At 34.5% G+C, this 25,634-nt stretch overlaps 1 protein-coding gene across 1 annotated transcript in view; it reads right to left on the reverse strand.

Annotated features, from left to right (window-relative positions):
- Positions 1-25,634, reverse strand: part of LOC145661415 (ionotropic receptor 75a-like) — a 134,122-nt gene that overhangs the window by 16,401 nt on the left and 92,087 nt on the right. Inside the window, exons 8-9 of the mRNA XM_081726717.1 lie at positions 24,601-24,878; positions 11,070-11,160 (exon numbers count right to left, since the gene is read on the reverse strand). Coding sequence (XP_081582843.1) covers positions 11,070-11,160; positions 24,601-24,878 — 369 coding nt within the window. The remainder of the gene's footprint in view (positions 1-11,069; positions 11,161-24,600; positions 24,879-25,634) is intronic.

Here is a 25,634-nt window from a genome sequence, read left to right on the forward strand (position 1 = left end):
CTCAAAATCTTTAGGTTAATCTTTTTTAGGTACTAAAAGTGTCTATAATAAGCTAAGAAGCCAAAATTTTATAGAATAAATTTTTCACTCTCAATAAAAATGTACGAATACTGATATTAACTATCAAAACTTGCGTGAGCAAATTGCCGTCATGGCGTGTCCTCATGTTACAATTGGGGGGCGTGTACTGACGTGTTAAAATATCTTGCAGTTCATCTACGTTATTTGTACATATTTAGAATAATATTTAGCAATTTATTTAAGTGGGCAACGCTGCTTAAAATAATGTAACTGCGACTTGTTGTAATTAAAACCACCAAAAACTATTGTTGTAATGTTATAGAAGCAAAGGAAAGCAATAATCATTATAAAAATTTAATACAAATACGTCATTTTAAGCAGTATAACAATCACTACCAATGTGTTTGGTATCTCTGAAACGATTTGAAATAACAATTGTTGTAAATGGCGTTATAAGCATTTAAGTCTTTTGGAAGCATCTGCATGATGAGACGTGATATGTCAGCGCGTTTTCGAAGTAAAGTCTTTAGAAACATTTAAATTTTTCGTTTCTTGTAACTTTGTTCCCTCATTCATTCGAAATATATTATACCATGATCACAGTATTTGAAGCTAAGATACAGTTGATGCGCATTGCACCGTCCATGCCATTTATTAGAGATTTCCAAAATGTTGATGTTAATGATACTGTGTTGTCCTTTGTTACACTAAATAATGTATGGGCTATTGTGGTTTTGTTAAATAACTAAATTAGAAATATGTAATACTTTACGTAGCGCAATTTGAGAAAATACAACTTTATTTTGCTTTTAGCAACATTGTTTATCTAGTGATATTGCAGAGTATCTAGAAGAATTTCCCAACTTGGTACAAAATTTCAGCATTTTTAGTATATATATATATATTTCGCAGATCATACGGGAGGGCTATAGGGACTATAGCTCCCCTTAACGCTCAGGTATACACTGGATAAAATGAGTTTCAATCCTACTTCCTTTACACTGGATAAAGCGGCAAACCATGGTTTAGCCCTTCCCTTGATCATATACTGGGTCCACGGATATATGTATATATTTAATCTTTCCACGGAGATATTCGAAAACGGTTGAACATAAATGAACCGAAGAAAAACTCAAATAGGAAATGCCATGGGGCACACCGAATGGTGTTGTCGCGGCGCCTCCCGGGGCCACCCTTCATGGGGTACCAGGGCCAAACTTTAAAATTTTAAATGGAAACATGGGGCGAGTAATACCTCGTTCCATAGATCTTTAAAAAGTAAAAAGCGTTGTGGTAAAAGATTTTTCATATTGGTCACCGTATTCAAGATGGCCAATATGATATGGTGTCTGTATCTGATAAAACGTCCAGTACCACTAATATGAAAACAGTTGGAGGTAAACGAACAGTCAGAAAGTGAAAGAGGAAAGGCATGGGGCGCGTCGATTAATGTTCTCGCAGTGCTCCACGGCTGCCTTTCAAGGGGGCCAAACTTAGAAATTTTGAACCGAAATATGGGTCAAGTGATACGTTGTTGGATAAATTTTGAAACACTAAACAGTATTGTATCAAAAGATTTTTCATATGAGTCACCGTTTTCAAAATGGCCGCCAAGACACGGTGCCTGTATCAGATAAAACGTCCAGTACCACTAGCCCCCTAATATGAAAATAGTTGGAGATAAATGAACAGAATAAAACTCGTATAGGAAAGAGGGTATTTACCATTCCACGGCTCGAGTATAATGCAACGGAGAAAAAGATTATTGAAGTATAATTAACATTATGCAAAAGAGGAAATGATAGAAAATTATCTTTCCGATCTCTGTCCGTAAGTGGGTGAAGCGGGAATGAATGGTAAAATCTCAAATGAGAACCTCACTTTTATTTGCAATAGATATGGTTTGTCTGAAGCACTTGTGTGTACAAATGACTGGTACTATAATGAATAAAAATAAAGTGAAATAAGGTGAAAAAAATACGGCGAAATTCAAGTTTAACAACATTTTGCCCGCCCCTTCGCCCCTGATAATTTAACGCAATGCGTGCAAGATTTTTGGAACATATCTGCATCAGTATGTACCGTTTCGTTACTAAGGATCACAACTGAAATTACCGTTGAAAGTTATTCGGAATGTAACTGTGGACATCTCAGTGAAATTCATATTCTATCACATGCAAGAAGACATAAAGGAAAAGAAGCGAACCAATATCATGTGCAGACGACTGTTGAACAAAACCAACGTTTGTAAACATTGTTCTAAAATTGCATTGTTCGACAAATTGGTTTCGCATTTCAGTTGATTCATTTTTGCATCAAACCATTGCCTGCAATCAAGATGGAAGGTACCATTTAACAAGAATTTTACATACTTTATCCCATTACAGAGACATTTATCTCTTATTAAAACACATTTCAAATACCTTTGTTTCGTAGATACAATTTGCAAAAACTAAGGCTCTCATTTGCAATTTCACCGATCCATCCCGCTTCACTCACTTACGGAGTGAGGTTAGGATAAATTTCTAGGAGTTAAATTTCTTCCTTTCCATTATGGCACTTTCACTCTAATCATCTTTTCGGCTGTTGCAACATTCCCGAGCTATAGAATGATAAATACCCTCTGTGATTTCCTATTCGAATATTTGTTCTGGTGTTTTCATATTAGTGATACTGGACGTTTTACCTGATGCAGGTACCATGTCTTGGTGGTCATTTTGAAAACGGTGACCCATATGAAAAATCTTTTGCAACAGCTCTGAAAAATCTTTATTCAGTTTTTAAAGATATGTTGAACGAGGTATCACTCACCCCATGTTTCCATTTACAATTTTGAGGTTGCGCCCTGGGCCCCCACGAAGGGTGGCCCTGGAAGCCTCCGCGACAATATCAATCGATGTGCCACATGACATTTTCTATTTGAGTTTTTGTTCGGTTCATTTATGTTCAACCGTTTTCATATTAGTGGTACAGCACGTTTTAACTGTATCTGATAGAGGCAACATGTCTTGTCAGCCATTTTGAATACAGTGCCCGATATGAAAGATCTTTTACCACAACGCTTTTTAGTTTTTCAAGATCTATCGAACGAGGTACCACTCACCCCTTGCTTCCATTTAAAATTAAAGTTGGGCCCCGGGAACCTATGCAGGGCGGACCTGGGCGGCACCGCGACCATATATATATATATATATATATATATATATATATATATAGAGAGAGAGAGAGAGAGAGAGAGAGAGAGAGAATTCTATTTGCATCAGCAGTGGATTTAGTTTCTGGAGAGGCTTGAGGAACCAGTAAGAAACATTTGCGTTGTACGTGCAATGCAAAAAATTATCACAAATTTATTTCGGGAGGGGTTTGAGCCCGATAACCACCCCCTAAATACGCCAATGTACATCAGTCGACCGCTCTCATATTATCTAACACAGCAACGAAACAAATTTTGAGTGAAGGCAATTTTAGTATCTATCAATATCAATATTCGAGACGAGACCGAGACTTTCGAGACTGACCTAAGTCTCGTCTCGGTCTCGTCTCGATTTATAGAGGTCTGTCTCGGTCTCGGTCTCGTCTCGGTTTTTAAAAGTCCGTCTCGGTCTCGGTCTCGTCTCGGTATAAAAAAGTCCGTCTCGGTCTCGGTCTCGTCTCGATAATTCGAGACGAGACCGAGACGAGACCGAGACTAGTCTCGGTCTCGGTACCATCCCTAGTTAGGTGAGAATCTGTGTGGTGGTGGTGGCTGTGGTGGTGGTGTGTGTGTGTGTGTGTGTGCTTGTGTAATCTGGGGGTGACATCTTGGCTTTCTCTCTGTGGAGCTGCAAGCATCTAGTTTGAGGCTAACAGCAATGAGAACTCTACATTACACTACAATATATATACATAAGTAGTATAAAAATGCCAGTTCTGCGCCACTCACTTTCTACCCACTTTCTCAGTCCCGCTTGAAGCAGAGAACGAATTTCCCAGTGACGCCTGACACTCTATGCCGGACGACACAGGGACGATACGAGAAAGCGAGCACCTTGAACCGTCCACCCACGGTCTTTTACGACCTCCATTTTAGGGTTGTATTTGTTCCCTTTTATGCGCACTTTTTAGGGGGTGTACTCGTTCTCTTTTATGAGCACTTTTTAGGGGTGATCTCGTTCCCTTTTATGATCACTTTTTCCAACCTCTTTTTGACCATAGCAGAAATTACACTGAGACTATGAACACACAGCAGAGCAGATAATCTTTTATGAGTTCTCTTTTATGATCACTTTTTCAACCCCTATGAACATTGCAGAGCTAATAACCACTATTTAACATAGCACAGAACACATAGCAAAGCAGATAATACATAATATTCATTCCCTTATATGAGCATATTTTCCAACCCCTATTTTAACATAGCAGAAATTACATAAGACTACGAACACATTGCAGGGGGTGTATTCAGCCCCTATTTTAGCGGACAATGAATACATAAGATTACGAACACACATAGCAGGGTTAGTCCATTTTAGGGGTGTATTCGTTCCCTTTACTCGTTCTCTTTGATGACCACCTTTTTTCCACCCCTATTTTAACATAGCAAAAGGGGGTGTACTCGTTCCAAACCCCTATTTTAGCGGACAATGAATACATAAGACTACGAACACACAACTGTATTCGTTCCACACCTATGGCTTGTTAGTAGGGGATACATGTAGGTTCTGCAGACACTTTCCCCCTTCCACCCCCTAACTGTCAAAAAAATTATGAAGCCACCACTGACTATTGTACTTTAACACAGAGGGATAACTCAAAGTGAGATTGAATATGCTTTTATGACAGTTAAAATCATAAAAACTTACATCTAAAAACTTATAACTAACTTACATCTAAAACTTATAACTAAAACTACAACTACTCCTCTTCTATCCCATAATGACCCCAAGCTAATGTATTTACTCCATCTTTTAATATATATCTTTTATCATCTGAAGAATCTAATGCTAGCTTATGAACGGTTATACTATATATATCGTGCTTATAACTCCTAATGAGGTTTATGTCTTTATATGTTTTTACATTTTTAAATAAACTTTATTTATAATCATTAAATTGCAACTCTTTTGATATTACAGCTTTAGTTACTCCTTTAGCTTTTTTCTCTTCTTTATTTTCTACTCTATAAGCATACATCTTTGATCTCAATCCAATAAACTCTGTCATTATCTTACCTTTATTCTCATCTTTCATCTTACCTATTACTTTTTTGTTTATTAGTGGCAGTCCATATATGTTATTTTCCCCGTATTCACTCGTATCAAACTGGTCAACTATTTCTGCTATATCTTTATAAAAGTCATCAGTTTCAATCTCATATATAAAGCTATCAGTATCCATATAACATAAATCTATATTGTTTCCATATTTCGGCTTCATAGTGTTATAGTGAAAATCATACATTAATAGTTTTGATAGTTCTAATACACTCATACCAACATATATTGGCTTATTAAATGTTAGACGCTCTTTTTTCATATGTATAGCACATAAATTCTCTGTAAATATTGTTCTGTAATCAAAATTTGGTTTTGCAATTAATTTTTCTACTCTTTCAGGATCACATTGTAATTGTATGGGCTGCCTCTTTCTAATATTTTCCATTGTTTTTCCGAATACCGAGTTATTCATGAGCTTATAAAAATCTTCTTCAAACTTGTTTTTAGCTTGCGTTCTCATATTTGTATTTAAATCAATGTATTTCTTTAACCAGTCTGATTGTTTGAATTCTAATATTCTATGCACTTTCTTTAATCTCATTCCAAGTGACATATATAGTTTTAAGTTCCTATAGTGAATTACATATCGTTCCTTATTATAAAGTGTTGTTAGTAGTTTCGATTGTTTAGATTCTGGTGGACACATGTTTTCTGGAGCTAATGGTAAATCAGAATGTTTGTTGTGTAAATACCTCGGATATTCTAAATCTACTTCTAATATGTATCCTGTTTCTGAATCATCTGGAATGTTCATTATATTTATGGAAGGTTTAATCCACTTAAAGTTTTATAAGGCATGTATTGACTCATAGCCCATCCATATAAATTGTTTGCGTCTAAATATGCTAGGTATGTTGAACACTCATCTTTATTATAATCTTGCATGTATTTGTTGTAAGCTTTTACATATCTTTTACTACATTGTGAGATTCCTCCTCGTATACCCTTTTCTAACATTAGTATTTTATCATAATCAGTCAACATTTCTAAGTTAATTTTAGTCATCTTTAACATTGCATCCCACGATAGGCCTGGTGCTGTATAATACCAAGCAGGATCTAATCCATATGCCTTTAAACACACATCTCTAAAGTTTTCAAATATATCTGTTAATTGAAGGACATCTGTTTTGTTATAATGTTCAGTTAAGTCCCTCACTAACTTCAGATCGAATTCTTTACAAACTCGCACATGAAGCTTATGACGTTCAGGACTCATTTTTTCTCCTGTTAATCTGTTTGTAAATTTGTCTATAGATAATGGAACAGATTCTTCTAATTTTTCAAATGAATCAACATAATCAAATGGATAATCACCTTTAGTATTAACTAGATCAAGTTTATTAATTGGGAAAAACTTTAATGTTTCTCGAAATCGTTCTGGCTTTAAATTACTAGTTAACTCTGCTAAACTCTTTGACATAAATGTAAATGAATCAACAAATCTTAAATTTATTCCATTTTTTTCTGATCCTGCTTTTACATATTTTTCATATGTTATGTACCTTTCTTCATTATTAGCGATCAGTTTAATTTTCTGTGTATCATAAGCTAACTCCTTAATAAACAAGTGCGTATCATAACCAGTTAAATTGTGAAGAAATACAGGAACAAAGTTGGGATTTTTATAATTTAAATTGCAATAACTGTGAACTGCACCTCTAAATTTTCCAGTTAAATGATTATGATCTCTTACTTTTGCTTTATTTTTATTTATCTTATACAAACACTTTTTTAAGTCATGCTTCCATTCTTTTATTTTTTCACTCATATCATCTCTATCCTTATAGAACTGTATTTTCCCCTTTAATATATTTATTTTTTTATCAGCGGCTGGTGGTAAGTCATTCAAGTTTTTCTCACATATATGACAAGTATCCGAACTGTTATAAGCTTCTATTTCCTCCTCACTAAGCGGGGTCATATCAACTACCCTGTTATATATTTCCTTAATTTTTATTGCTTCTTTTTGTAACATTTCAATAAATACTTTTGCAGCATCTGGACCTATATAACTAACAGGGGCTTTATAGTTCCCATTTGAATATTTGACATAGTAACAAAAACTCATTGGTTCATGCTTTTGATATTTTACTGTTTTACTACAATTATGCTCTATTTTTAACTTACATAAGATGCATTCAAAGTCGGCAATTATCACAAATGGAACTCTTAATGATCGATTATAGTTTTGAAACTCTATTTGATTGTCGTATGGTTTTGGAAGTTCTATTCTAACAGCCTCATGCTCTTTACAATATAGCATATGGTTTTGCAACTGCTTCTCATTTCGAAAGTGCCTCGTTAAACATCTGTCGCAGAAGTATAGTTTTTCCTCATGTTTTGTCACTTGACTTCTTATTAATCGTGATAGGTCTTTTATCCAACAAGAATGATTATTATTTTGATCATCTTTTATATATAATAAATTAACATGTTTTTCTTGCTTTGTTTTTGTGATTTGAAGTGGATATATATTATAGTTTTTGTCATAGCTGTAAACATTGATGGAAATATTACTTCTTCTTTCAAATTTTGGAATATCTTTTAATTGTACAGGAAATTCAATGTTATCGTAATACTTCTTTTGCAACTCATTAACAAGCTGTTTATAATGTGAAGGTCTTTGAAACTGAGAACATCTGTCTATAGGTTTTAAATAGCTTGCAATAGAATACAAGAAACATTTATTGTCCTTATTTTTAATATTAATCACTGCTTTCTTATCTTTAATTAGTTTAGGAAGTTCAATATAGGAAGAAGCTCTTAATGGTACATACTTGTTTAATCTGATTTGTAAATATTTAATTTGATGCGATGTCCATTCTGATCCTCTACCTTCAAACTCTTCCATTTCTCTACGAAGTTTTTGTTTTGCATAAGATATATATTCATTTAAGTCAGTTGATTCTAATATTCTCTCGTTTGATGTTTTGAAATTGCGCTCTTGTATTTCTTTATCTTTAATATAGTCACAAATGAAAACAAGGTTAACTTTAACAGGGTGAAATTTTAATTCTTCTTTGATTTTGTTAATAGCAACTCTTCCACTTGTATCTAAAAATTTTATTGGGTCTTTATATCCTCCTGTGTTTTCAACTTTAATGGTTTGTAAACGCTTCTTTAATGCTGTTTCTTCTAATTCTACTTTTATAGGTATACGTGTTGGTTTCAGTTCTTCAATTATTTCTTGTTTAAATGGGAATATATCTCTAATCTGTCTTCTGTTTTGTTCATCATCATATTGTTTAAGAAGGTTTATTAGTTCTGCTTTTCTTAATCGGGAATATCTTTTGATTCCGTTTTCTTTACATTGTCGTCTTAACTCTATTACAGTAAATTTACTATAATTACTCATCTTATTTAATATATAGAAACTCTTACTATAACTCAATTTTTATCTTCGCCGGATTATTTCTAATCATTTTTGTACTATTTTTAGTTCCATATATCCTAATACAACGCTTAACATTGTACACTCCTGCCATTGTCTACATATTACGCGTTGTATTAGAACACGACTTTGATGAGAATAACCCATCAAAGTCACATATACACATATTAAAATTAAATCATTTTTGTAAACTTACTCATCATCATCATCATAATCATCACTACCATATTTATATTCATCATCACTACTCAAGTCAGATGTTTTTTGTTGCATTATTAATAATTCTTTTTCCTTTAACAGTATTTGCTTCTCTAGTAGTGCTGCTAAGAGTTTAAGACCATGATGAATTAGTTTAAGTCTATCATGTAATAAATCAAATTCTTTCTCCATATTTATTATATAGAAAACCAACAAAAATGAGATAAATTTAAAAAATCTAAGAATAAAAACGAACATGACTAGTGCTAAGGAAATATTATCTTACAAACCTATATTTGATTGTGTATGTAAACATTTAGATATTGGTGGTTATAATGATGAAGACAAAATAAATTTTAGTGTGTCCATAGGTATGTTAGATCATTTGTTCAAGAAAGCCACTAAAGAAAACAACTCATTTCTTATACAAAACATTCTCTATGCAAACGTTATGGACTTATCCGATGAAATATTAGATTCACTGACTGATGAACAATGGTTATCTATAGGTTATGATGATTATTAGGAGGAATATAACTATTATCACATTACAGAAGATTTCATACGCAAATATCTGCAGAAAGTTAATTTGAGTGAAATATGTTCATGGAAAAAGTTATCGGAAGAGTTTATAAGAGAATTAGCTGATAAAGTCGATTGGGAGATTATTTCAGGAAGCCAAGACTTATCAGAAGACTTTATAAGAGAATTTGCAGATAGAGTTGACTGGAAAGAAGTATCGTATAATCAAAACCTATCTGAAGAATTTATTAATGAGTTTATAGATAAAGTTGATTTTGATGCTATATCTTATGGAAACAAACTCTCTGAAGCCTTTATACGAGAACATGCAGATAAAGTTTCTTGGGGGCGCTTATCTGGAACTCAACAATTATCGGAAAACCTTATAAGAGATTACGCTGACAAAGTAGATTGGGAAATAATTTCAATATTTCAAAATTTAACAGAAGGATTTATGGTAGAGTTCAAAGACAGAGTTCATTGGCATAACATTTCAATTTATCAACACATCTCTGTAGAGTTTATATATTTATTTAGACATTATGTAGATTGGAGAGTTATAATAAGAAAATACCGTAATAATCCCGATTTAGGTGGTATATTAAATTTAGCATTCGATGTTACAACAGATGGTTTGTTTAATGTTTAACTAATTAACTTTTATGATTATTATATCATAAAAGTTGTAGCCTTAATTATTATATCATAAAAGTCGTAACCTTAATTATCAGATAATAACCTATCATATAAACAATCAATTTCTTTAATCAATTCTTCTTCTGATAGTGGCGTCCAATACTCATTACCCTTACCTTTACGAATATCTAGTTCTTGCTGCATTAGGTTGAATAGCTTAATACTGTTAGGATCTCTAAACTTTTCGTATATTATTACATGATTCGGATATTTTTCTTCTGCTTCATTAAGAGGTTTATATAAACTTCTCTTCTGACATCTGATACCATAATAAGGGAAAGGATCATTAGGTTTGTTCTTCTTGTATATGATTAGACAATTATCTTTTGAAACATCATCTGTATATGGTGCTGCGATTGTTTAAGACGATTTATTTCCTTTTCTTGTTTCTCATTGTTTATACGTAACTGGTTCATTTGTTGTTCTATCTCTTGCACTCTTGCTTTTAGTTGTTCCTGTTCATCCTTGTATTGTTTAAAGTCTTTTGTGTAATAGTCGATAATGATTTGATTGCATTTAACGTAAAACTCAGGAGAAACCCATCGAGATATATCCAAAATCAACTCTTTACATACATATGTTCCTCTTATGTTTCACCTTTACCTCCTGCTACTTTTTTAATAATTTCCACAGTCGGAATACCGACCCTGGAAATATATGTTATGAGTTCTTTCGATTCTTTATTTTCTAACCAATGTTTAAATTCTTTTCCACCACTTTGACACAACTTAGTAGCGTTGAAATATCCTGTACTCTTATCTATAATCAATTTAAAATCACCAAAAACACCATACCAATAATTACCCTTAATCTGTTCATAACAAATATCATTTAAACTATACGAATTATCCAAGGATACTATAGGTATTTTATTTCTTACCTCTTATGAAACAATATTTCCACAAACAGTATGAATGTTGAAATCACAACACCAAAGGCGACTAGGATAAGCACAGGCGAGAAAGAGGCAATCCCCACACTTACTATCTGATCATCAGGAACACAATGGGGCCTTGGATAATGCCATTTTCGATCTTCTCTTTGCAGGAGACCTCGCTCTTGCATTAATCGAAGCCTGTGAATAATTAGAGTTGGTTACGAAAATCTCTTTTTTTTTTAGGAAGAGAGTAAGAGTAAATGAGGTTCCATCAATAGACAAGGCATACATTTGTTGTCTACTTCACAAAATAACTCGTAACATTGATTTCAGCTTCTTTTACTGCCTTATTCTTGACAAATTTCAACTCCAAATAATAGACGTATTTCCGAAGGTTGAAGAAATGCACATAACAAGTTTAATTACAATCAAGTAAATTTTACGAAAATTATCTTCAAATAGATCAATAACCATACTGAATATCAGATTGGCCGACTGATAGAAGCTCGCTTCAAGTAAATTTTACGAAAACTATCTTCAAATTGAAAGAAAACGAAAAAAAAATAAAAGTAAACGAAGAAGACTGAATGTAGTGAAGTCGCTAACATTAATTTCTTTAACGAGGGCGATTACGAAACATCACCTACTAATTGAAATCCTGATTATTTTCCAATAAAGTAAATTTCAATAAACTTTCTTGTTATTGTTCGTCCCTCAATGCATACTCATCTCATGGTTAATTATCCCATATCGGACTCCCGAAGAAAACTCATCGAAACAACTTATTGTCCGTGCCAATAGCGACTACTCTCAGTCATTACTACGTTTTCTTTCATTCAGAAATAGAAAAGAAAGAGAAGAAAGTAGAAGGGTAAAAGAAGGAGGTAGAAAAAGGAAGGAAAAAGAAGAAAGCAAATAGAGTATTTTAATAAGAAACAGATTACTGGATAATTCCGGAAATATAGTAAGAAGTCGGGAAAGTCGTTGAAAGATGAATCATTTTAAGCGTTATTAACGACTAATCAATTTTATAATGCTTCGGAATAGACACATGTTCCTTCATACCACCCCGACCTAGCTCCAGGCACCACGTTCGTGGGGTTGCCCAGACCTAGACCAGGAAAGGAGAAAATCGAAATTATTCTTTATAATGTTATTCCAAACGATGATTGATAACCATCCAGTATCTGAACTCTGTTCTCTAGGATCGACCACACATATGAATTAGCTAAGAAAGAAAAAAAAATCAAACTTATAACTCAATATGAATTTATGTATCGTATCAATAAGGGTTTCAACTTCCTGGAAGAAAGATGTCGTATTTAGGCTCATCCTGCTATTTTCGTCTCACTCCTAGAGCTGATTTAAACCTTTAGTAGCGGTCCTTCATGACCTAGGTTATTTACCTTAACACATATATTAAAAGATGACACATATATTATAGACGTTAATATGACAAATGATATTACTAAAATTACTTGAATTAAATCTATCACGCATTCACTCGCTCACTCACTCAGGACAGTGTATATATGTTTAAAGGAAACTAACTAACTACAAAGGTACAAATAGTTTATTACATTCATAGTGAAAAGAAAAAAAATATTAAAAGCACAAGTTCTTGGTTATATATCAATAGAATACATAGAATTATACTTTAGTAGGTCTTTATACATTTGATCATATTGACAAATGGAAAGAAAAAGAATTATTACATATATTATATCTTAGGCATGCTAAAGCGAAATTTTGATTTGCGACATACGCAAAGAAGACACTTATATTACTTTAAAAAAATGGACAAAGAAAAAGAAAAGAAAAAAACTTTTGGGTGTAATAGAACTTATGAGTCTCTACTTCACATTGAGCAATAAAATATTAATAATTCTGAGCGTTCAAATCACAAATCGCGCACTACTCGTAGCGTCCAAAATATTTCGCTCCATTTAACTTAGTTTGTGTTTATATATATATATATTTATATATATATATTTATATATATATATAACTATTGGTTTATAAAAACCATTCATCAACTATATTTAGTTTGTGACTATTAGCAGTTTATATCTGCACTCGCATACTGCGACGTTTATACCCATCTAGGGATTTTGAAAATCACTTTCCGCCAGAGGATGTTTCTCCTCTTAGTCAGTCCATTTCCAAATTTATTAATTAGATAATTTTGAGTTACTTGTTCATCACTGGGACACGTCATGAGACCTTTCATTTATCCAGGATCACTTTTGTATATATGTATATATGGTTCGAATTTAAGACGATCTTCCACAGGTGTAAGGAGTATGATGATTTACATTGAGGATAAGAAAAACACTGGTCAAGTCACAGGATACATATGCAGGTGAGAGGGATTAAAGGTACACTTTCCACAATGGTTTTAGGTTGGTAGTTCAGGGATAATATTCATTATGATGTGGGTTACATTTAGACCTGCCGTTACTTCTTAATACATGCCATTAAATAATTACATAGGTTATGATTTACATCTATTCAGAAGAAAGGAAAATTGTTTGAGTGCACGGCGGTATTCTTGACAAAAATCTATATTCTTATATTCGTCGGAAAACTTACTGGTAAACTATAGCAACCAATACACGTTTGGGGGGACAGACACGAGCGCTCTTACATATATCCATATAATACATTTAATATCATACTTTACTTTAACATCATATTCACATACTAAGCATGTACATTTCGACGTATTCATTTATCTCTCTCTCTATATATATATATTCATATTTAATAATCGCGCACACATTTTAAGTAATAACCCCAACAATAATTTCAGAAAAGGTTGCAAACATTGTACAAGATAAACAAATGACTTCCGACATTACATATGAAAAAAGAATTGATTTTTTTTTCTGATACCGCGCGTCTATAAATTTTAACTTTCATATTGTCAATTCGTGCATAAATAGTAAAAAAAACTTTGTGAGGCAGGCACGTAACACAGAACATTCCTAAAGATATAAATAGATAAACCAAAATACAATTTCTGGGCTCAGGTTAACTACAAGATAAACGAAAACCAAAACGGAAGGAAAGTGACCGATGAAAAAAAAACTTAGCGGGACGACGGTGAAAGAACGTAATTGAAGTGTCGTCAAATATAAAGTCGTTATTCATTTTGGCAATAGGTCAAAATGTGATGGAGGACCCAATCACTATCTACTTTATTCATGAATCGTGTCTTGCAACGTCTCAGCTGGTAATTTCAGATTAGAGTTGTACGTTAAATAAATTGTAAACGACAAGTTCAAAATCTGGGGGGGAAGGTTGAAAAATTAAAAAAAACTTGAAGAAATGAAGACAGAGAGAGAGATAGAGAAGAAGGAAGACGAAGAATAGGGGCGCCAAAGACTTAAGTGAGAAATAACTAACGCTACAAAGATAGAAGTCGAATTTCGATCTCAACAAATCCATAGCCAAAATATTCTTAATATGCCAAAAGGGTGGTCTACTCAAATACGTAGACTCAAGGGGAAACACCTGGTGCCAAGAAGCAAGTCTGTGTCTTGTAAATAATAACTTCACAAGTTATTGCTTGTAAAATTATTATTTAGTAACCGTATCCGGCCCAAACCAACAGGCGAAAGAGAGAAAGGGGGGAGGGCAAGATGTCATTGCCCTAAATTTTGAAATTTCTAAAACAATAAAAAAATTATCGACCTCTCCGAAAATTGAGAAAGGATCTAGAGGAAAGTACGAAAATTAGACCGAAGGCAATGCAATAAGAGAGACCCTAATTATGGATTTGCCAAAATAATAAAAAAAAATTAAATAAACTGGATTTTGGATCGGTGATTTCTATTGCCAAACTTCACCGATAGCTCCCCTTCGCAGAATGCGCTAAATTCTGAGGCATCGATTAATTTCCATCACTATCTAGTTTGAAAACTGAGAAAAGAAAACGAAAATATTCAAGGGGGGAGGGGTCGATGCCCGGGTACGGTAATAAATTTCAATAACTAATTGTTTTGTTTCCGTAACCCTGTCAGAGCTGTCGCCTCCATGAATATTGTAAGCTAGCCCAAGTAGGTAACGTGAAGAAAGAAAAAAAATCTCACGGAGCAGGATATTTTATTTTAAAACCGACCGAAAAATATAATTCACTACAGCCCCGTTATGTAACAGCTATTGTGTTTACATAATTGATTATTAAATATGCCCAGTCAGCGATTATATGATGCTACAAATATTAAACGAGATTATTATGAACGAATACGACTGCAATAACAAATTAAGATATTAAGCACTAACATAGTCCAGCAATATCTCACCCACATGTTCGCAGGATGCTCCGGTGTAGGGGCCAGAACCCGAGATGTGGATAGCTACACATAATCCTTAAAAATATATATATATCTATTCTCTTTACCGAAACGTGACTAATCATAAACTGGGCTTATATATATCTATATATATCTCTATGTATATGGGTGTCCTCTCATTCATTTCGTTTCACAATATATTCATACTATCATGTTATTCTTTTATTACGACGTCGTATTTCATAAACACCCTATTTCTTTAACTACACCCAGAATATATATGCACACTTCGTCATATACTTCTAAATCTATAAATTATTGCCAACGTTTCATGTTCCGGCCACCACACAAAACATCCCTCGAACTCAAGACTCCCTTACCACGCAAACAATACTATGTTATACTTCGTAGCTTCATGTAAAAAAAAATATGTATGTTCACAGAAAGTAGAGTTCTCCACGATATTATTTAATTTTATAAAATTCTGACAACAATGAAATTATTCTGCAGCCACAGAAGGAAAGAAAAAAATGAACATTTAATATAATTTCAAAGCGAAAAAACTAGCATCATATCGCCCGACTTCTGTTAAGAATTTACGTATTGTTTATTTACTTAAATATTTCGATTTCTAGACTAAGTAGAGTGTTGTAATTTTCAGAAAATATTAATTTTGGATCACTTAACCTAACTGTATATGCATTTGGGCTGGGAATTATATTTACTAGGTTTTATTTCGAAAAGAAAGGTCAATTCCATGGAAACTAAATCACTAAGAGCATCGATATAAGAATGACGGTTAGTACTAAATTTTGACACTAGGGGGCTAGCGACGATATGATCAACCCTTGAACCACTGAATGTGACCTTGTACACGGAAATTTTGATACTATGACAGTCTCATTTTCTGATATTACTATAGATCGATATGTTGCGTTTAAATATTGATCGAATACGAATGATACACTGTCCATACTTCATTATTTCACACACTCTTTCATCACTTAACTACAATCACTACTACTGATACTACATTACCAACACATACATGCCACATCCATACTACACACTACATTAATACATGTTATACTAATAAATATACACAAACAACATTCAGATTTTACCATTTTAAATCGGCTCTATCGGTTTACGAAAGGAAAGGGAAAGAAAGGAACAGGGCCAATTGGCCCTTGTATTCACTAAATCACATTCTTAATTCAAACTGTTCAGTTAATGCCCAAACTATTTATTGAAAAAATATAGGCCCCTTTCCTGAAGGGAAAAGAACCTTATGATAACTATACCTTCAACCCATCCCTGCTGGAAGCCGTACCCCCAAGTTGGGAGTAGACAGGAGCCCTCCTGAAACTTTACACGTGCATTATGATCACTATCCTAACTACAAAGAAATTAAATACCGCCATGTTACTACTAAATAAGTACAAAAAGAAATCACATTCACTACATACACGAACACCAACGGCAGTGGGGCAGGCCTTACGTAACTCTAAAAGAAATAATTTTCAGGATAATAATGTTTTAAGGGAGAAAAACACTACTCTTCCGAAACTGTTTGTGGATATTTAAGAACAACTAACAAACTGATGCACTTCGTAGAACCTGTCCATCACTAATGATATCGGCAAAACATGGCGTCACTGAATTACACTTCCTATTTCTGCTCTACAGTCCGGTTTTTTACTATGAAATTGAGTAAATTATGGCTCCGTGGCTTCCTGGATGATAGTTATTCAACTATTACATTAGTTTTACCTTCTTAATGCAGCTTTTCTAGTTAATTTCTACTTTTGTGAGCTGGGAAAATCAGGGTCCACTGTCTTCGGCAAAATCCTAGGCATGAGTCGTAGTAATCGCGCTCTAACATCATAGCGTGGGTGAATCCTCCAATCAAAACAAAGCATTTTTGGCAGTGGGGCTTTGAAACGAATAAAATTTGGTAAAATCTGGATTAAACTAGATTTCAGAAGGACCTAGATATCTAAAAGAGAGGTGAAGGGTGGTCCTGAAAATTCTGTCGAATTTTAGATTGGTTATTTATTGGAAAAGTTCCGTCCAATGGTGGACCTATATTTTCCAGATCGCACTGACACCCGTAAGAATTGTAATAATCCATTTACATATCCATATACAAGACTTATAACTTTATTTAAATATAAATAAAGATATTGATTCCCAAAACTATGATTCCTAATGAATATTTTACAGCTTTCCATGTTAATTTGAAATAGAATAACAAACAAAATTACGAATTATATGAACAGCCAGAAATTTTTTGTTAAACGTCAAGTACAGTCGGTTGCAAAAAATTTCGGGCACCCTCCTATTAAAAACATCATCACATTAGACTGTAATGGCATATTACAAAATAGATAAATAAACATACAGAATATCAAATTGGCCGATTGATAGAAGCTCGCTTCAACAATATTGTGTTTTGCTTTAAGTTTGATACAAGGAATAATTATTATAAACATCGAACTTTGGAAAAATAATTTTAAACTATTTATTTTGGTTTTGGTTTTAATTTAGTCTTTTTCCTTATTATCTAATGATGTTACTAGTAATTATTTTGCTATGGTATAATTTATTTTTTGTTTCAATATCAAATTTGACTTATTATGTTTGAAGATAGTAAATAAAGATTTTAGAATTTACAATTTGTACTCTTCTTTGACAGTTGTTTTATAGTGTTTAATTTTTTAAACAATTTTGATTTTTGTCTGACATATGTTGTAACATAAAATTGTAAAAGTATGGTAACTTGTTGAATCATTAACTTCGTTTTAAAGGTAAATTAACAGGTTAAGTGTACTATTTTACCGTATTTATTTTCACGGGAAAAAATATTAGTTTAATAAAATAGACATTTAAATAATTTACCTGTATACAATACGTAAAAGTTTAAAGAATCCGTAAACAGAATTCACCTACTATTTAGATTTTCAACGGAATGACAACTTGTTAAATATATTACGAAATCAATATCAAATCTATGATAGTATTTGCCAGTGATATAGTGGTACAATACGAAGCAAAAACCTGCAACATGAGAGTTTAAGTTCATTGTGAAACTACGCCAACAACATAGGCAACCAACCTAACGTCTTTGTGGCACTGATCACGCCAGGATAACCTTCGGCTTCGTCCCCTGCACACTTCGTTTGGAGCAAGAAATGCATAGACCACGTGACTACAAACCACAAATTTCTCACAAGATGCAGTAATAGATTGAGGTTCTTCTCATTTCTCTTCTCATTTTACATCCTCAGTTTTAAAGAGAGAGAAAGAGAAAAAGGTCAACGTGATAAAAACTAAATAAAGAGGAATATGCGAAATATAAAGGAAAAGAAAACGTGCGCATATATTGACAAATGACACATGCACTTCAAAGGAGACCACCTCAAATTTTGTTATGAACCATATATAATAACTGTGAGAATCAGCAAACCACAAAGACATAATTACACATAGTAAGTGTTATATAACACATATTTATTTAAACAAATAAAAATGCTTGCAGAAAGCTGAAAATGTCTTTAAAATCTCAACCATAACTGAAACAAGAGATTACTTCTCTATTGTTTTTCTTCGTAGCATCCATCTACATGGAGAAATGAGAAAGAGAGAACATCTTAAGAGATTCGCACGTATACAATATCGGAAACTGCTAAATGGAAAAAAATACAGTCTTTGGATGGGATTCGAACCCAGAACCATAGTGTTAGAAATCCCACACTCTACCGATGTAGCTAGTCTGACAGTAATACCCGTTCCTCCATCATTACCTATGAAAGATGGAATGGAGTCTGCAGAAAACTACGTCTAACATGTCCACGACAGACCGCCTATAACCTATGTCTAATTGGTACTTAAAAAAGCTAGTTCTACACGTGCATAGAAAAGTAAAATCAAATGAGTAGTTAGTACACATCACTTTGTCTGTCTCACTCTATCTCTGACTATAGAAATAGAGGAAGAAGAAAAAAATATAGAGGTGAGAACACAGGAAGAACAAGCAAAAATATAAGTTGCAGGAAACTGAATATCAAGGAGAGAGAGAGAGAGACATAGAGACAGAGAGAAAAATAGAGGGAACGGAGCAAATGATTTAATATACACCGGAAAAGAAGGTTCACAACTGTGCTATACATTTAATGTATTGAATACTCTGCAGGCCCGTATCCACGGGGGGGGGCTAGGGGGGCCGGGCCCCCCTAAACTTTGGCTGGCCCCAATAAAGGTTTCACGATAGGCTTGCAAATGAACTATAATATGGTGATGAAGTATAATATGATTGGGTCGGGCTCCCCCTAACTTCGGCCGCCCCCCCCCCTAAATTTGTGGGCTGGCTACGGGCCATACTCTGTTTCTTCTAAATTGCTTGCTAGATGACAAATATTAATTTGTAAAAACGTAGCAAATGCCCGCGTTGTCTTGTTTTCTTACTGTTTCAGTAATAGTGGAAAACGTGGTTTATGCAACATAATAAATTACTAATTTTCCCACAACAACCATGTAGATGTTGTTGATGATTTTGAGTTTAACGTCCGTTCAGCAGCGAGATTATATGAGACGTTGACCTACTTATTAACGTGGAATCCGAACCATATGAGCTGCTGCCGGGAATCGAAGCAACCATGCAGTGTTGGTAAGAAATTTCTAAGCAAAAGAAAAAACTGATCAGCAAAATACATAAAACGATAGTCCTGCAAACTATTACTTAAAGAGAATTTATTGTAAAATCAATACATCCATGTGGCGGTATATAGTCGTAAAGTGATTAGAAAACTTAATATTAAACTGTCGATCACATTGTTTTACTTATTTGAATTCAATGTCGTATAGATTCGGTTTTAGCTCTAGATTTCAGCGTTCTTACTTCGATTCTTAACTTGTTGGAAATATGCATTAATCGAAATTATAAAAATATACGAAATTTAACTGGCTAAAAGAAGAGAATAACATAAAAATCCGGATTAGAGTACGTCGTCGGCAACATGTGCTTTTATTTCAGGGAGCATAAAGTCGAGAAGATCATTTTTTTACCATTAAGTCGGCCTATAATTCGATGGATACCACCTCAACCTGCAGTCTCGCACATCCATCCCCAACAGTGAATCGTCACATGACCCATTCGCGCTGAACGGGCCATATATCCAGATCAAACCGTCTTCCAGATGGGCGATACACACGTGTTGACCCAAAGTTTCCAGTGGAAAATATTTTTTCATCTGTAAAGACAACAGTGTCCCAGTGACAAGTAATATTTAGCTCTGCAAACGCCAGTCTATCGACTTTGTGATCTTCTGTCAATCTCTCCTTAACAGCAGCCCGGAAGGACCTTAAGCCTGCGGCCCGAAGTCGCCGTCGGACTGTAGTTACATCACCTGGAAAGGCGGTAGACTGCTGCAGTTGTCGGGCACACATGAAAGGCTGTCGACAGCATTGATCAACTAATCGTTGGTCTTGTGTCGGTGAGGACACTCGTGGCCGACCACTTCCAGATTTTCGAGTTAGCCTTCCAGTTTCCTCATATTTTTTCCACCATCTGAACGCTGTTGCACGATGCACTCCTAATCGAGCGCCTGCTTCAGGAACACTCAATCCTGCATGTTCAATAAGAGCGATAACACTCTCACGTAAAGAATGATCATATTGCGCCATTCTTACACAAAAGTAAAAGTGCTAAAAACGTCTTTGAATATAGGATAATGCACAATATTGCTATACATGACGTCGTATTATGAAAGACATGCGCCGAAGAAGTAGATGTGCCTGTAATCAACTGTTGTTGTACGCAAAAATACTCACTCACTGTTAGTAACAAAATATTTTCCATTTTTTTAAATCCAATACATTAGAATATAGTAGCAGTTACTATCTTTCAAGAACATAACTTCCATCGAGTGGTGGGCATAAACAAAAACTCGTAACTATGCAACAGTTAACTTCCATCAAAACCCACGAAGCACTTTACAGATTTAATCTGATTTATTTGTGCAATTTAGATACATATAAGATTACAACTTGTCCGGGAAATTTGTTCATACTCGTCTAAAACAGTTCTATTCTATTATTCGCCACTCGTATACATTATATGACAAACAACAAAACCGAAACAAGTAAAGTGCAAATACTCTAGACAATATTTTTCAAAAGGTACTAGAGAATTAAGATATAGCCGAGCGGTTTAGTAGAGTAGTCTACTACCTCCGCCTTCTCGTGTTCAAACCCACCTGAGGTTTGTACCTATTCTCTGTTTTTTTTCTTGTGCTTTCACAACGAACGTTTTTTCTGTAATTCCTATAAGCTATGACTTGCAAACCCTAAAGACAATACACATGTTTATTGTAATACTCTAATCCGGATTTTTATGTTATTCTCTTCTTTTAGCCAGTTAAATTTCGTATATTTTTATAATTTCGATTAATGCATATTTCCAACAAGTTAAGAATCGAAGTAAGAACGCTGAACTCTAGAGCTAAAACCGAATCTATACGACATTGAATTCAAATAAGTAAAACAATGTGATCGACAGTTTAATATTAAGTTTTCTAATCACTTTACGACTATATACCTCCACATGGATGTATTGATTTTACAATAAATTCTCTTTAAGTAATAGTTTGCAGGACTATCGTTTTATGTATTTTGCTGATCAGTTTTTTCTTTTGCTTAGAAATTTCTTACCAACAGTACATGGTTGCTTCGATTCCCGGCAGCAGCTCATATGGTTCGGATTCCACGTTAATAAGTAGGTCAACGTCTCATATAATCTCGCTGCTGAACGGACGTTAAACTCAAAATCATCAACAACATCTACATGGTTGTTGTGAGAAAATTAGTAATTTATTATGTTGCATAAACCACGTTTTCCACTATTACTGAAACAGTAAGAAAACAAGACAACGCGGGCATTTGCTACGTTTTTACAAATTAATATTTGTCATCTAGCAAACAATTTAGAAGAAACAGAGTATCAGGCCCGTAGCCAGCCCACAAATTTAGGGGGGGCGGCCGAAGTTAGGGGGAGCCCGACCCAATCATATTATACTTCATCACCATATTATAGTTCATTTGCAAGCCTATCGTGAAACCTTTATTGGGGCCAGCCAAAGTTTAGGGGGGGGGGGCCGACCCCCCTATCCCCCCCCCCCGTGGATACGGGCCTGCAGAGTATTCAATACATTAAATGTATAGCACAGTTGTGAACCTTCTTTTCCGGTGTATATTAAATCATTTGCTCCGTTCCCTCTATTTTTCTCTCTGTCTCTATGTCTCTCTCTTTCTCTCCTTGATATTCAGTTTCCTGCAACTTATATTTTTGCTTGTTCTTCCTGTGTTCTCACCTCTATATTTTTTTCTTCTTCCTCTATTTCTATAGTCAGAGATAGAGTGAGACAGACAAAGTGATGTGTACTAACTACTCATTTGATTTTACTTTTCTATGCACGTGTAGAACTAGCTTTTTTAAGTACCAATTAGACATAGGTTATAGGCGGTCTGTCGTGGACATGTTAGACGTAGTTTTCTGCAGACTCCATTCCATCTTTCATAGGTAATGATGGAGGAACAGGGTATTACTGTCAGACTAGCTACATCGGTAGAGTGTGGGATTTCTAACACTATGGTTCTGGGTTCGAATCCCATCCAAAGACTGTAATTTTTTCCATTTAGCAGTTTCCGATATTGTATACGTGCGAATCTCTTAAGATGTTCTCTCTTTCTCATTTCTCCATGTAGATGGATGCTACGAAGAAAAACAATAGAGAAGTAATCTCTTGTTTCAGTTATGGTTGAGATTTTAAAGACATTTTCAGCTTTCTGCAAGCATTCTTATTTGTTTAAATAAATATGTGTTATATAACACTTACTATGTGTAATTATGTCTTTGTGGTTTGCTGATTCTCACAGTTATTATATATGGTTCATAACAAAATTTGAGGTGGTCTCCTTTGAAGTGCATGTGTCATTTGTCAATATATGCGCACGTTTTCTTTTCCTTTATATTTCGCATATTCCTCTTTATTTAGTTTTTATCACGTTGACCTTTTTCTCTTTCTCTCTCTTTAAAACTGAGGATGTAAAATGAGAAGAGAAATGAGAAGAACCTCAATCTATTACTGCATCTTGTGAGAAATTTGTGGTTTGTAGTCACGTGGTCTATGCATTTCTTGCTCCAAACGAAGTGTGCAGGGGGACGAAGCCGAAGGTTATCCTGGCGTGATCAGTGCCACAAAGACGTTAGGTTGGTTGCCTATGTTGTTGGCGTAGTTTCACAATGAACTTAAACTTTCATGTTGCAGGTTTTTTGCTTCGTATTGTACAATTTTGGGTGGGTATACGCTAGACCGTTTTCACAAATTTGACGTATGATCGTACAGGATCATTCTTTCGTAAATTTAAGGCACGCTAGACTAAAAAATATTAGATGGGTATACTCCGTACCCTCCCATATATGTATATCCCATTACGAAAAATACTGCGCATAAGAACTTACCCTTATGCATATTATTTCGTTTAACTCGATTAGATCTACTAATTGTTACATATCTCACCTTTGTACATTTATCCATTATATTTATTACTAGTGTCAATTATTCGCTTCGCTCGATTAAAATTAGAAAAGAATTAGTAATATATTTCGATAAACTCAATTAATCAGTTCACCCGCCCAGAAACAGTTTTTTTTCTCATTTGCTTATGGATTTACTTGTGAAAAGAATATACACATTCAGTAATATAAACTGTACTCAGTGGCGTATTTACGATTTTGCTTGGGTTTTTCAAAGGGTTTTCCCGTTTTCCCCACTTCCTTCATTCCACCATTTCCTTCATATCTCATCATTACCGTCTCCTTTAGCCTAGCCGGCATAACCGTGGGACGTAAAACTTGAAGATTTCATTTCATTTTTTTTTTCAAAAGTCGAAATCTGAGACATGTAACAATCAATAGATTTAATCGAGATGAACAAAATGATAAATCCTCATGCGTCGTTTTTAAGAACAAAAAAAAATCATATCTCTAAAAGATGCGGTAGTTATTCGTGGCCAACAATCTCAGTCTCAATAACACTACATCTATTGAAGTTAAACTTATCTTAAAACATATTCCATCAAGCCCTTTATTATCACACGAGCAATAGGACAGTACACACACTATGGTTCCTAAAATTATTATTAACTCTTCAATTTTAATCTTATATCTTTGAATTAATCTTTTTAGAGTGTACATGTTCTTTTGCAATAAATATTTCTGCATAATTGCCATACAAGTCTAAAATTTTGTTCATCTGATCCACTACTGCCTTGTACTTACCCATATGTGATCATTTTTTTGTACGGTGAGTGTTTCCTTATTGGTATCGCGCTGACAGCTGGAGGAAATAAACTTATTTCCGTCAACGAGCATTTAGCTTGTTCAGAAAAGGTATCGTCTATTATTTTGTAAACGCTAGCCACTTCAGCGTGGAAGGCAAATGGCTCGGTTTTCATGCGTCGTATCCCAACGTCCGGGTGATAAAACGCTGGTTCCTTAGCTTTCGGAGGGAACACTTTCTTCTGATACAATTCATGGACCAATGGGTCTGTAGATGTCTGAAAAACAAATAAAATTCCTGTGTGAACTGTGGCGTACTCACGAAAGGACTAACAAGGTTCGCGACACAGTTGTCCCGCCCCTTTTGGGACCAAACCTAGTGGACATTGTAGACCTTGAGTCCCGATGTGCGGAATGGGTTGGCATTCGCCAGACTAAAGCCTGGTTTAGGAGTAAACGTCGTTGTAACTTTTGTAGAACTGTTCGATTCGGACCTCCCCAGGGTGGTTAGGGTTCATTTCTATATATCCGCAATTAATACTCTATGAGTACAGTAATGTAACACCCAAGTTGACCCCGTCTGACGTCCGGTTTAGGTGGAGCAAGAATAAATGCGGAAAAGTTCTAACTCTTCCTTATCGACCCCTACAAGGCGCAACTTAACAATGTAGGTGTCATAGGATGTAGTACACTATAGCTAACAAACACGACCATTTTGGCTACTCTGGGCCTAACATAAACCATTTATTTTCGGTTGCAAAGAAAATGAGTACTGAATATCATTCAGTAATTCTACTCGACATAATCTTCAAGATTGTCATTGTAATGATGATCATAATACAAATGTCTGGAACACAAGTTCTTTTTACACCAAGTACATACAATAAAAGTAGCTACATCACAAGTGAAACATTCACCTGTAATTTGATCGAAGCAGAACTTTTTGGGAGTGATCGCCGACGTCGAAGCCAGCCTTTGTCCAAGCCCAACGATTCATTTCACGAAATCTAGGAGAGCACAGTTGATGATGTATT

This window comes from Thermobia domestica, chromosome 10 (assembly GCF_964235325.1).
Source record: "Thermobia domestica chromosome 10, izTheDome1.hap1.1, whole genome shotgun sequence".
Taxonomy (NCBI): Eukaryota; Metazoa; Arthropoda; class Insecta; order Zygentoma; family Lepismatidae; genus Thermobia; species Thermobia domestica.